At 40.9% G+C, this 12685-nt stretch overlaps 1 protein-coding gene across 3 annotated transcripts in view; it reads left to right on the top strand.

Moving 5' to 3' along the window:
* The window catches only part of mmadhca (metabolism of cobalamin associated Da), a 51381-nt gene extending 45145 nt beyond the window's left edge, over positions 1-6236 (top strand). The window contains exons 1-8 of one of the 3 annotated variants that reach the window (XM_046054591.1): positions 1725-1853; positions 2311-2355; positions 3321-3462; positions 3673-3890; positions 4731-4836; positions 4969-5087; positions 5181-5267; positions 5455-6236. In XM_046054591.1, the coding sequence (XP_045910547.1) occupies positions 2344-2355; positions 3321-3462; positions 3673-3890; positions 4731-4836; positions 4969-5087; positions 5181-5267; positions 5455-5670 (900 nt within the window). In that variant the 5' untranslated portion in view covers positions 1725-1853; positions 2311-2343 and the 3' untranslated portion in view covers positions 5671-6236. Of the gene's footprint in view, positions 1-1724; positions 1854-1957; positions 2063-2310; positions 2356-3320; positions 3463-3672; positions 3891-4730; positions 4837-4968; positions 5088-5180; positions 5268-5454 lie in introns of those variants that run through there. The other 2 variants (XM_046054608.1, XM_046054601.1) reach the window with 2 other exon arrangements.
* The last annotated feature ends 6449 nt before the right edge of the window (positions 6237-12685 follow it).

The raw sequence follows: 12685 nt of genomic DNA, 5'->3' as shown, positions 1-12685 counted from the left end.
GGCGATGCCATCAAGGGAAACTATATCTTTAGATAATGCGTCACGGAGGTGCTTAGGCCCCAGAACAATAACTTCAGTTTTATCTGAGTTTAACATTAGAAAATTACAGGTCATCCAGGTTTTAACATCCTGAAGGCACATTTGAAGTTTAGCTAACTGATGAGTTTCATCTGGCATGATCGATAGATATAACTGAGTATCATCTGCATAACAATGAAAGCTTATGGAATATTTCCTGATAATATTGCCTAAAGGAAGCATATATAAAGTGAAGAGGATTGGTCCGAGGACAGATCCTTGAGGAACTCCATGACTAACTTTGGCATGCATGGAGGACTCCTCGTTAACATGTACAAACTGAAATCGATCTGATAAATAGGACTTAAACCAAATAAAAAATAGTTGGCTTTAAGTCAGTGGAGTTGTCTTTTCTTCTATGCTCTTCACCTCCAAATAAGTGTCAAGAGAGCCTGAGGTGAAGAACTCATTTGGTGGCTGCTTTTCAGATGCTGGTACATATCTGTGTGTGTTTGTGTCTGTGTGTGTGTCTGTGCCACAGGGGCTCCATCTAGGGTGGATGCTGTGTTGCTGTTACAAATGATCCTGTGGGAGATTCACTGACAGCCAAGCTCTATGCGGTTCCACATGCCTCATCACCACACACACACACACACACACATCACGTTGCTGCAGCTGCCAACAGTGACTGAAGCATGTTGGTCCCAGGGTACACTCCCACTGCATATCCTGTCAGCTCAGAAAAAGTGTCAATCAGCTTGTCCAAGTCAGCTAAAGAGATGTGTCTACGCAAGCTAAATGTACTATACTAGCTGTCCTTGTCCTTCACGTCTTCTGACAGCAAATAACTGTTCTTGCCAGGACAATTCGTCTATTCTACTTTTTAAACTTTATTGATCTAAGGCGGGGGGATTTTGCTGAGCAAACTTTCCCCCCTGGGAACTTTCCAGTACAAACACACACTCACTCTTTGATTTTGGACTTAGAAGTTAGTCAAGGTAATGTTCAACATTAAAGGTAGGGGCTCACATTATAAGTCATTGAGAGCATTGGGTGATGATGTGTATTGATATTGATACAGTATGGTAGGGAGTTCAACATATTGAAAACTTTAAATACTAAGTTATAAGTAAGAAATACCATCTAGCATATTAATTAAAGGTCGGGTTTGCAAAACAGACAGTACTGGTGTTGTAAACTGTTAATTTGCTTCCATCTTGTGGTGAGACATGGTATTGCAGTTTTTTCCTGTCCCTAAGTATGTGGTAATAATTCACCACTTTAAGTCGCTTTCTGTACATAAAAAAACACAACAGATCATAAAAAAAATACTTTTTTTGAGTTTTGTGCTAAGAGTTGTGAATATTTACTACATACCTGCGGTAATAGTACAGACGCAATCAACATAAACTGTATAACATTTCATCTCAAATTAACACAATTTCACAGAGAATGAATGATGAAGCCCTTTTCAAATCCCCATTATCACTCACTTTTTAAAAAAGTTGAGCTTTATTCATAAACATGGATATACGGCAGGAAAAAAACATCTTCTGTGTATCTGTTGAGTCTACAAACAATTTATAACAACAACCAAAACATCGTTTCGTTAAATTCTCCACATAAAGTACAGCTGATTTTTTTTTTTCTTCCAGTTTTCAGGTAGTGGTTAGTTGGGGATCAAACCTGTGAAGCCCCATCATCACTTACATCACATGCACTAAAATGTCTGCTGATGTAACCGTCAAACTGCGCATGAGTCGTTTGTCCCTTGTCACTTCCCGTCGCTGTTTGGCGAAACCATACTGTAGGTTAGTGGACGTGCAAGTTGTCAGGTAAGAACAGCGTGTACTTTCTATTATGTAATGCCATTAACAGACTTACATTTACACGTGTTTATAAACAATATTAAGACGTTTGTTGCCCGTGTTGTCAGTTGTTTAGTGCGAGGTGTTGTTAAATGAGACCGTGTGCAGCGAGTGTCTAACAGGGGAAAGTGTCAAAACAAGACATCAGCTGACCGTCTTGGCTAGCAAACAACGCGGTAGCTGCTAGCTGTTTTGTTTGTGTTGAACTTGTCACGTTTTGTGTCGATATAGATCAGTTACAAGTTTACTGCTGCCTTGCTGCGGTTGCTGCCTCGTGAAAAATATCGTTGCATCATGTCAGCTATGTTAGCTAACTCTGGCTAGCAAACCTAAAGTTAGCTAACTTATAGCTGTTGTTTCAGTTAAAGAAAAACAGTTTGGGGTCTCCTCTGTTGCGCTAATAGTTGTTGTTTATGTCCAACAGGTAAAAGTGAAAAGCAGACGAAGACGAACCACAATGTGCAGCAGTGTAAGTGACATAACAGCAACTTCCCCGTAGTTACGTTTGACCTCTGTACGGCTACTTACATCCCTTATATGAAGAGAGGTATCCGCCAAACTTCATTTAAAAATCTTTTTCAATTTTCCAGGATATTCCTTATTGTTCAAATTACACACATAATACAAAATGTCTTTGGATTTTCTTTTCTAATATGTAGCCTACGTCGTGGTTTTTAGCTTGGTCCAGTGCATGTGTCTTTTAGAGCATTTCTCTTTTTTATTTTACATTTCCCTGATATGATTATCACTTTTGGTGAGCTGTGTGAAGCAGCAACTCCTTAATTTTTGTTCAATCACTCAAATTACGAATTTAACCCTAAAATTCCTAAATGTTTTCCTAAAAGTTTACTTGTGTTACACATGATGTACATGTTTACAAGACTGACACGTACAGAAGTATCTAGGTATATTGTACACTGTGGTACACCTTTATAAGGTCAGGGCTCTTGACAAGGCCCAGAATATTCAGGCCGATCCGAGCCAACCTTTGTGCAGGGAATTCTTACTGCTACTGTCCGGTCGCATGTACAATTTCCCAAGATGCAGAACCAATAGATTTAAGCCCTCTTTTGTCCCTGATACCACTGGTTTCTTAAACAACTCACTGTGATTTTACATGGCATGCATTAGTTCTTAACAGTTGGACCTTTTATGTTTATTAAGACATTGTAGTATTTATTGCACTGGATTTATGTTATGTCATGTGTTTAGTAGCCTACTTATTAACTGTTACCGCTTCTGTGAGTGTTTGTGTGGATCATGGAGTAATTCTTCCTGAGGGGAAAATAGTTAATAAAGAATTTCCGTAACCTATTAGTTAAGGAAATCCTTATTATCCCTGAGGGGAAATAGTTGTCCAGCAGGCAGTAGCAAATGAATTGGCTGTATTAGGCTCCCTTCAAACTGTTAACAGATGCTTTTGTTCCTATTTAGGTGCTGTGTAGTCGAGGGAGGTTGGTCTTATCTCAGACGGCTGGCCATCGAGCATTAGCTGCTCTCAGTGTCAGCAGGACCAGAACCTTCTCTGCTGCCAGCTCAGATGAGCCTTACATAGCTGTATCACACACGGACTCAGGTGAGTCAAGTAAATGTGACTGTAATCTACAGTTTACAACAGACTGTGATCTGAATCTGAAGGGAGCTAATGCATTTAGTGTGTTGTTTCTTCGCACTTGCTCCAGTCTGTTGAATTGTGTTTCCAAAACAACATGTAGAGACGGGATGGTGGGTCAAACACCGCAAGAGACTGTGTAATACACAAATATCTTTGTCTTGTCCCTTCCAGGCCCCAGGACCGTGTGGCCTGATGAGAATATGGGACCATTTGGACCTCAGGACCAGCGCTTTCAGTTACCGGGGAACGTCGGGTTTGATTGCCACCTGGAGGGCATGGCGGACCAAAAGAAGACTCCGGTTCACCGGACGGTACCTGATGTACTGACAGCCCCAAGCTGCGCAGAGAGACAGCAGTTCATACTGGCCCAGTTTGTTAATGAGTTCCATGTAAGTTTTTGAGTGTTTTCTTGTGGCAGGGCTGTAGCTACCACTGAATTTGTGAATTTGGAGGGGCTTAAAATGCTCTAATCTAAAGCATTCAGCAACCCAGAGATCCCCAGATTTCCCAATTTCTTAAAGTTAAAAACTTACAAAACTTTAAGATATGGCTCCTACAACACTGAGATTTTGATCTTTTAAATAGTTATTTTAGTTTTCATATTGGGGCCATACATAGCCTCAACACTTTGTTGTTCACATAAACATTCATTATACATGATTAAGAATAAGAATGACAATTCTATTGTTATGACAATACTACGTAATTGATATCCTAACAATTTCTAATTGTGTCAAACTGCGAATTGAGAGGAAAAACCACAAGGAGAAAGAGGAAAACTATCTATCCCTCCAAATCCAAATTCCCAGTTAAACTGTCACAAGAGTTAGGCTTTCTATTATGATAAATGTGACTTCAGATGTCAGATATAATGTCACATCAAATAATAAATGACAGTTTAGCGTACTCAAGGCACATGGAGCACAGATGAACAAAAAGATCACTACAAATAGAAAAAAAGTAGGTAAAAATAAATTAAAAGTTTAGACATAAACTTGGTGATAATTAAGAGCCATTAAATTTTTTAAAGTAAACGACAGTTGTCAAATTATCAATCGAGACACCTGCTACAAACAACTATTAAAAACATTCTCAAACACAGCTTTGTACACTGCATATATCAAAAGTTTCATCTCAGGTATGATTTTCATACAAATTCATATCGGTTGGAATAAATTATTTCCAGGCCTCAAAGCTGCTTTGTTAATGTGTGTGTGTGTGTTCATCAGGAAAAACTGGGTCCAATATCCACGAGGGTCCACAAAGCTGAGCAGTACTTTAATCAGACTGGCACAGACTTCTCCATCAATTCCTGCCCTGAGCTTTTAAGGAAGGGTAAGGGACGGTTATTTTTCATCAACTCACTTTACCAAAATCATCCTATGCAGTGACTCATCATAACCGCTTTAGTAACAAAACTGTCTGTGTGTGTGTGTGTGTGTGTGTGTGTGTGTGTGTGTGTGTCAGATCTCGAGCTGTTGTTCCCCTTAGCGCCCACCACGTCCATCACAGTTGTGACTGTCTCACAGAGGAGCAGTCTGTGTGAGGAGGCAGTGCAGCCGGACAGAGAGCAGCTGCTTCACAGAGTGAGTGCCATGATATTTTAGCTTGTTGTTATAAGTTTGTAGGTGTGAAGTGATGTTGAAACAGCCGCTGACTGCGTTTTCTCCTCATCGCAGTTTGTTAGCGGGGCAAAGGAAATGTGCTTCGCTCTGTGGACTGCAGGCTACTGGGCGGACTTCATTGACCCAACAACAGGAGCAGCTGTGAGTTACTATCATTTCTTGTACTAGAAATACATGAACAGTGAACAAAAGTAGAACCTGTGACACTGGCTAAACCTTAAGGTAAAGGTTGCTAACCTTCTGTTGTGGAAAAGGCTTGCAAGATAAATAAGTGTACGAATAAAATATGAGTATATGTGTTCAGTAAAGTGGCTATGTTCCCCAACAGTTCTTTGCATCTCCAAGTCCAAACACACTGCAAACAGAGGAGGAGTTGAGACACCTGGGCTTTCACATCGAGGCGTCAGGCTCCTGCACAGTTATTCGCCACATCCTGAGAGGAACGCCTTTGTTTGTGGGAGCTGTATTCACCAATGCACCTACTCACAGCGCTGCAATCGCAAGACTACAAGGACTTTCAAATGTACTGGATGATGAGGAATAGGCTTTTTTTATATTCCACAGAACTAAATCCAAACACAGGGCCTCTATTTATGGTTTGAAGAAGCTTGAAGCTTAATATATATGGTATTGTTGGTACTTGATTGTATCATTGAAAGTTTGTCTTAGTGTAACAAGGAGTTGGCTGAGACTCTAATGTAGACCTCGATGCTGTGCCTGACTAACGAGAGGTCTCATGTCAACCCATCCTATCCTGCACTACATCCAGGGAGAAACACACTCAGTGGGTTCTGACCACATTACAGATAAATCAGCAGTTTAAAAAACTTGTAGACAAAGTTAATACTTTGGAGACGACATCATCTGTCTTTTATGTTATGAGAACCCCTCATACGGTCTTAGCTCAGGTGAAAAGATGTCGATTGCAGCAACACCTCAAGATTCTAGCTGAATGATATCAGGTCAATGACCTTTCATACAAACATGTACAGTATTATTTGTCTCTGATCTGTTGCACAGAATCTAAAGATATATGGACACTTTTTCTGTTGAAGCACCAGAGCTGTGACAGTCAGAACTGCTGAACAAATAAAGAGACCTATAATCAGGCGGAAATGGTGCTGTATTTCCTGTAGCTGTGAATGTGCTTCTTCACAGAAATATATCCCATAGTTACCACCAGCCCTGGATAATCCCTGTGGAGTTCGCTAGATTGAAATCTTGACAATATAACGGGACTATTAAAATTTTCATAGTTGCCTAGACATGATAAAATATACAACAAAATCACCGTTTGTATATTAAAACAAGAATCAGTCTAAATGTAGTTTAAGATACTTTGAGCAAAAAAGCTCAACTAAAAGATTCTGACCAATGGTTAATAGACAAATGGAGTTTAATATGATATTAAAATGGGATGGGCTGATTTTGAATTTACCAAACGCCTGATCTAAACTGTCGTCAATTCTGTGTTCAAAACGTCTTCCGTTTTTATCTTCTTTCTGGCATTGTGATGGGCACCAATATTAGCAAGTATGGAGGCTGTTCACCCAAATGTCCAACAATCCATTGTCAACCGCTTACCCTGCGTACAGGGTCGCGGGGGGCCGGAGCCAATCCCAGCTGACATCGGGCGAAAGGCGGGGTACACCCTGGACAGGTCGCTAGTCCATCGCAGGGCCGCACATAGACAACACCTAAGAGAATTAACCTAGCCTGCATGTCTTCGGATGGTGGGAGGAAGCGGAGAGAACCCACACGGACACGGGAAGAACATGCAAATTCCACACAAAGGCTGGGGCAACGGGGGTTTGAACCCCCAACCTTCTTGCTGTGAGGCAACAGTACAAACCACTGCGCCTAAACCTACTGCGACTAAATCTAATTCATTGTATGCAAAAATAATTTATCTCCATTCTCTCACCTCTTGAGATTTGATAACAAAAATGACTTGATGCTCACTGGTTTGATTGGACCGTTTTATGCAGCTAGGAACATTTGATTTGTCTTGATTAAGAGCCTGAAACTAATTTGCTGCTTGGAGACACATTTTAACAGGATATACTGCCTCATTTGACATTTTTATTTTAGCGGTCAGTGTTTTACAGTACTGTACAGTATTTTATATAATCTGTGAGCCCAAAACTAAAAACACTGAATATCTGCATCGGGGGGTGTGTACATTGAGTCAAAGCTACTCCACGTACTCTAGAGGGTGCAGTGTTCCTTTCTGTTAAAACATCCAGCAAGACATTGGTCTCATTGAGTGTTTTATTTCATAAACAATCACAAAACCAGTGACTGGTCTGCGTCCTACACGTGTGTGTGAGAGAGACTGGTGTGCAGAAACAGTACTGGTTCTTTGCTGTCATCTTGTGGTTAACTGGTTTTAGTGCTGACAGGTTTATTCCTATACCTTCAACTTGACAAATGTTTTCCCCCAAAGTATTCTTGACTCATTCTACCCCTGATAATAAACTATGACAAAAGTTGAGTTTTAATATTTAGCCAGTTTTTTGGAAGTCCACGTGAAGAATCAAATGCAGATGTGTTGGTGATTTCCAATTGAGCTGCATGCCTTTGGTATGTGGGGGGGAAACCCACGTCAACACGGGGAGAACATGCACAGAACTCGACTCAGAAAGGTCAGAGGGCCCAAAGCAAACCATCAGCGTTCTTCGTGTGAGGCCACACTAAGCCACCATGTTGCCCTCACTCTTAAAAAGAACATGTTGTTTTGACCACATCAGTACAGAGGTCATTTTAGGGCATAGCAGACCCTCAGTGTGTATTTATCTTGAAAAAATGTCATGTGATTTTCCTTTTTTAAGATGAATACAAATTGATACAGAAAAAACTGGATGTGGGATACTTGCTTGCTTGCTTGCTTACTTGTGTTCTAGTAATCCTGTGATCCATTGCTGATGAAGGATGTGAACAGCTTGCTCAGCATCCGGACTGCGTAAGATAACATCTTCATGATGGCGGGGTGCTCCTGTTTCCTCTGTGGCGTTGATCCATTCTCCAAGTTGATGACTTTACTGTGAGATGTGTTGATCTCACAGGCTGGAGTAACTCTCCTTGTTTTTCTGTTGAATAATGTCCTCACTTTCTTTACAAAGCTGCTGGTTTTTCCTGAAGACTTCTGCAGGTGTGCTTTTACAGTCCTGGCAACAGCTTTCTCAAAAACCATATCACTGGACGCCATGGCAGCCTGCAGCAGCCTTGCACATCCAAACTTGTGGCAAAGTTGACAGAGTGGATAGAAAAGGTCTACACACCCCTGTTAAAATGCCAGGTTCTTATGATGTAAAATAATGAGACACCTTTAATGTGACCTATAATGTGAACAATTCAATAGAAAAACTTAAAACTTCGAGGGGGAAAAATGAAAAATAAAAACCTTACAATAACCTGGTTGCGTAAGTGTGCACACCCTTAGACTTATACTTTGTTGAAGCACCTTTTGATTTCATTACAGCAGTCCGTCTTTTTGGGTAGGAGTCTATCAGCATGGCGCATCTTGACGTGGCAATATTTGCCTACTCTTCTTTGCAAAAGCGCTCCAAATCGCGAGGACATCGCCTGTGCACAGCCCTCTTCAGATCACCCCACAGATGTTCAGTTGGATTCAGGTCTGGGCTCTGGCCGGGCCATTCCGAAACATTAATCTTCTTCTGGTGAAGCCATGCTTTTGAGGATTTGGATGTGCGCTTTGGGTCGTTGTCGTGCTGAATGGTGATCTTCCTCTTCATCTTCAGCTTTCTAACCGACGCCTGAAGGTTTTGTGCCAAAACTGCCTGGTATTTGGAACTGTTCATAATTCCCTCCACCCTGACTAAGGCCCCGGTTCCAGCTGAAGAAAACCAACCCCAAAGCATGATGCTGCCACCACCATGCTTCACTGTGGGTATGTTGTTCCTTGGGTGATGTGTAGTGTTGTTTTTGGGCCAAACATACCTTTTGGAATTATGGCCAAGAAGTTCTACCATGGTTTCATCAGACCATAACACATTTTCCCACATGCTTTTGAGGGACTTGATGTTTGTTTTTGCAAACTTCAGCCGTGCTTGGATGTTTTTCTTTGTAAGAAAAGGCTTCCGTCTTGCCACCCTGCCCCACAGCCCATTCATATGAAGAATATGGGAGATAGTTGTCACATGTACCACACTTTTTAAGGGAAATTCCTGCAGTTCCTTTAATGTTGCTGTAGGCCTCTTGGACGCCTCCCTGACCAGTTTTCTTTTCGTCTTTTCATAAATTTTGGAGGGACGTCCGGTTCTTGGTAAGGTCACAGTTGTGCTATATTTTCTCCACTTAATGATGACTGTGTTCCAGGGTATATCTAATGCTTTGGAAATTATTTTGTACCCGTCTCCTGACTTATGTCTTTCAACAGTGAGATCTCTGATGCTTTGAAAGCTCTCTGCAGACCATGGCTAGATGCAACTAAGAAAATATCAGGAAAATCCTACTAGAACAGCTGAACTTTATTTGTGATTAATCAGAGTCACTTTAAATGATGGCAGCTGTGTAATGACTTCTAGTTAACCTGAGTTTGAATGTGAATGTGAGTTTGTTCTGAAGCCACATCCCCAGTTATAAGAGGGTGTGCACACTTATGCAACCAGGTTATTGTCAGGTTTTTTATTTTTTATTTTTCCCCCTCGAAGATTTCAGTTTGTTTTTCTATTGAATTGTTCACATTATAGGTCACATTAAAGGTGGAAAATGTTCTGACATGATTTATCTTTGTCTCATTATTTTACATCATAAGAACCTGGCATTTAAACAGGGGTGTGTAGACTTTTTCTATCCACTGATAGATGGGGGTGTGGGCGTTTCCAACAGTCTTCTTCACCTCTGCTCTGAACAACTCCAGTAGCTTTTCAGAGTCTGGGGACTTCTGCTGTACAACTCCTAGCGCCTCACCAAAACAGCTGTGAAAAGAATTCCCCAGGCTGGCTTGTATATCTTCCTCTGTCACACTGTGATAATTACAATTCATCTGTGGTGTTTCAATCCTGTTCATAAAGAAGAGAGACAGTCACGCTTTAGTCAACTGGTCTGCTCTGGGATTCAAACATTTTGAATTATCAAGCTTTTTATTTTAACCCTTTATTGTACCAAAACACATAAATCAACCCTGGTAGCTGATGATTTATATCAGGATCTGGTGGAAAAGTAGTATTTTTAATCACCTCAGCCTGCCACCACACTCCTCCACCAACCCCCAGATCACAGTCCTCCCGTGCCTCCTCTCTTCCTCGGCCCCCTGTGCCTCCCAGTTCCCTCGTCCCAGCCTCCTAGGTCCCACCTGCTCCTCGGCCCCCGGTGCTCCTCGGCTCCCTTGCCTCAGCCCCCTCTACCCTACTTGCTCCTCGGTCCCCCGTGCCCATGTTCCCCCGGCATCCACCTCTCCCTCACCTCCACTTCCTCTACCCCGTTTTTCCTCAATAAAACCTACTTCACCTGAGCGTTGCTTTTGGGTCCTCTCTGTCCTACACACACAACAACGTCATACTTTTTAAAAACCAATCTGTAGGATAGTATTCCAGATTTAATGAGTTCAATCAACAAAAATTTCTCAGGGTATAAAATATACAACACCAAGTCAGCAATGATGTTCTTGAACAAAGACAAAAGATTGACAGAGTGACAGTAGAGCAGATGTCAACATCAGTGCTTCCTCCAAAGCTTAGTTAAGAAAAAATAGTCAAATCCATGCAGAATCCTTGTCTTAAACACCATCTCAGTTTGCTACTCTGCACATCTCCATGTTGGAGCCACACCTGCATTTTCACAGCACTCCCCTATATGAGGTATCAATGTGATGGTGTATCTAAGATGTGGGTGCAGAAAAAATTCATCATACATTCAACTGTGCAGAAAATCTGACATTGCATCTGCTGTCTGTACCTCTGTTGTCTAAAAGGGGGGAACTAACTCTCAACCACATAAATGGCAGGTCAATTATCTTTTATTTGATGTTTAAAAGATTCATCCTCCAAAAACTAGAGGCATGGAGAATTGATATGGAGGAGGATATTCATGAAGCGGATTGGCAGACAGCTTGTTTTTTATACTCAGGTTTTCAGAATCGCTGTATAAACTGTATATATAGATAGTATATATATCTATATATACAGTAGGCTATACACTCAGAATAGCTGTCAGTCTGTTGCTGGGTTGTTTAATGACTTTTAACTTGTGACTTACTCATTTGTGACATCACTAAGAAACAAAGCAACCACTGGTTCAAATATCTCTGATGTGAACAGAGGCACTTCCAAATCGCTGCACCTCTGTCTCCCCAGTTCATCTGATGAAATATAGAAAGAAAAACAATCATGTTTTAACAACAAGGCATATTTTACACACCAACACTTTTCAGTGGTATGGTCCTGTCCCTACATATTCAATGATTCACAAACCAGCTCCTAATTAAATCTGTAAATTGTCTGCAACAAGACAGACCAGATGGAAATCTGTGACTTGATAGTGTTGTCAAATGGTGCCTTTTGAAAAGCAAACAATTAATGGTCAGATATTAGTGTGCAGCAAACATTGTGATTTTTCTCACACACTAACTATAGTAACTTATCGTGGATCATATTCCCAACAGCTGATCCAACATAACAGACTTTCTTACCTCGTTATCCATTTCAAGCAATCGTTCAGTCTGGGTACATCTGTTCACTTTATGTAGACATGAGTGTGACTCTGGAACAGAATTCATCAAAATGAACCAGAACATCACGATTAAAGCTGTGTAACATTATACACAGAACACACACACCTACACTTCAGTACTCACATGCTCATCAAGTCCTATGTATGTGCTGAATAATAAACCTATTTGGCACCGTAAAAAACAAACACATACAGAAAGCAGACTTTCTCAAGTTAAAATTCATAAATACATACACATGTACAGTAAAAAGAAAAGAAGAGTTTGAAATAATAAATTATTTTATAATATAAAAACTTAAAGCCCTTGTTAAACTACAATAAGCCAAATGAAAGCCTAACAAATAACTTTGAATCTCCTAAAATAATATTCAGTGATTAGGCCCTATGTATAGCCTACAGCCATAGACAGACAATGGAGCCCCCGGGCACCAACATGCAAAAGACCCTCTCACCCGTCCTACATAGAAGCAAGACCCACAGACTTAAATTGATATAAACAACTACAAATGCATTTTGCATCTCATTGTGACCACTGTGCATCTATTTTTGACCATTGTGCGTCTCTTTGTGGTTGGAGTGCATCTGTTTTTGGTTGTTATAAGTGTCTGTGGTTGTTTTGTAGTTGTTTTGCACCTCTTTGTGGTCTTTTTGCATCTCTTTGTGGTTGTTTTGTGACTCTAAAATGTTAACCGTCACTTTATAAAGAGCACAAACAATCCATCATACGAATAAGCCAGCTACCTAACCCCTTCTGACCAGTGTGTGAACTATACCATGGCTTTCAGTTGAGCTCACTTTTTGTAGTGATGAATCTGTGCCACCCCATGCCATCCCTCTGGCCCTGCCCCTACCAAAGACATGAGCGC

Source organism: Micropterus dolomieu, linkage group LG01 (genome assembly GCF_021292245.1).
Source record: "Micropterus dolomieu isolate WLL.071019.BEF.003 ecotype Adirondacks linkage group LG01, ASM2129224v1, whole genome shotgun sequence".
In the NCBI taxonomy this organism is placed as follows: domain Eukaryota; kingdom Metazoa; phylum Chordata; class Actinopteri; order Centrarchiformes; family Centrarchidae; genus Micropterus; species Micropterus dolomieu.
Note: the sequence above shows the minus strand (reverse complement) of the source record. Positions and strands in the feature narration are given on the sequence as shown.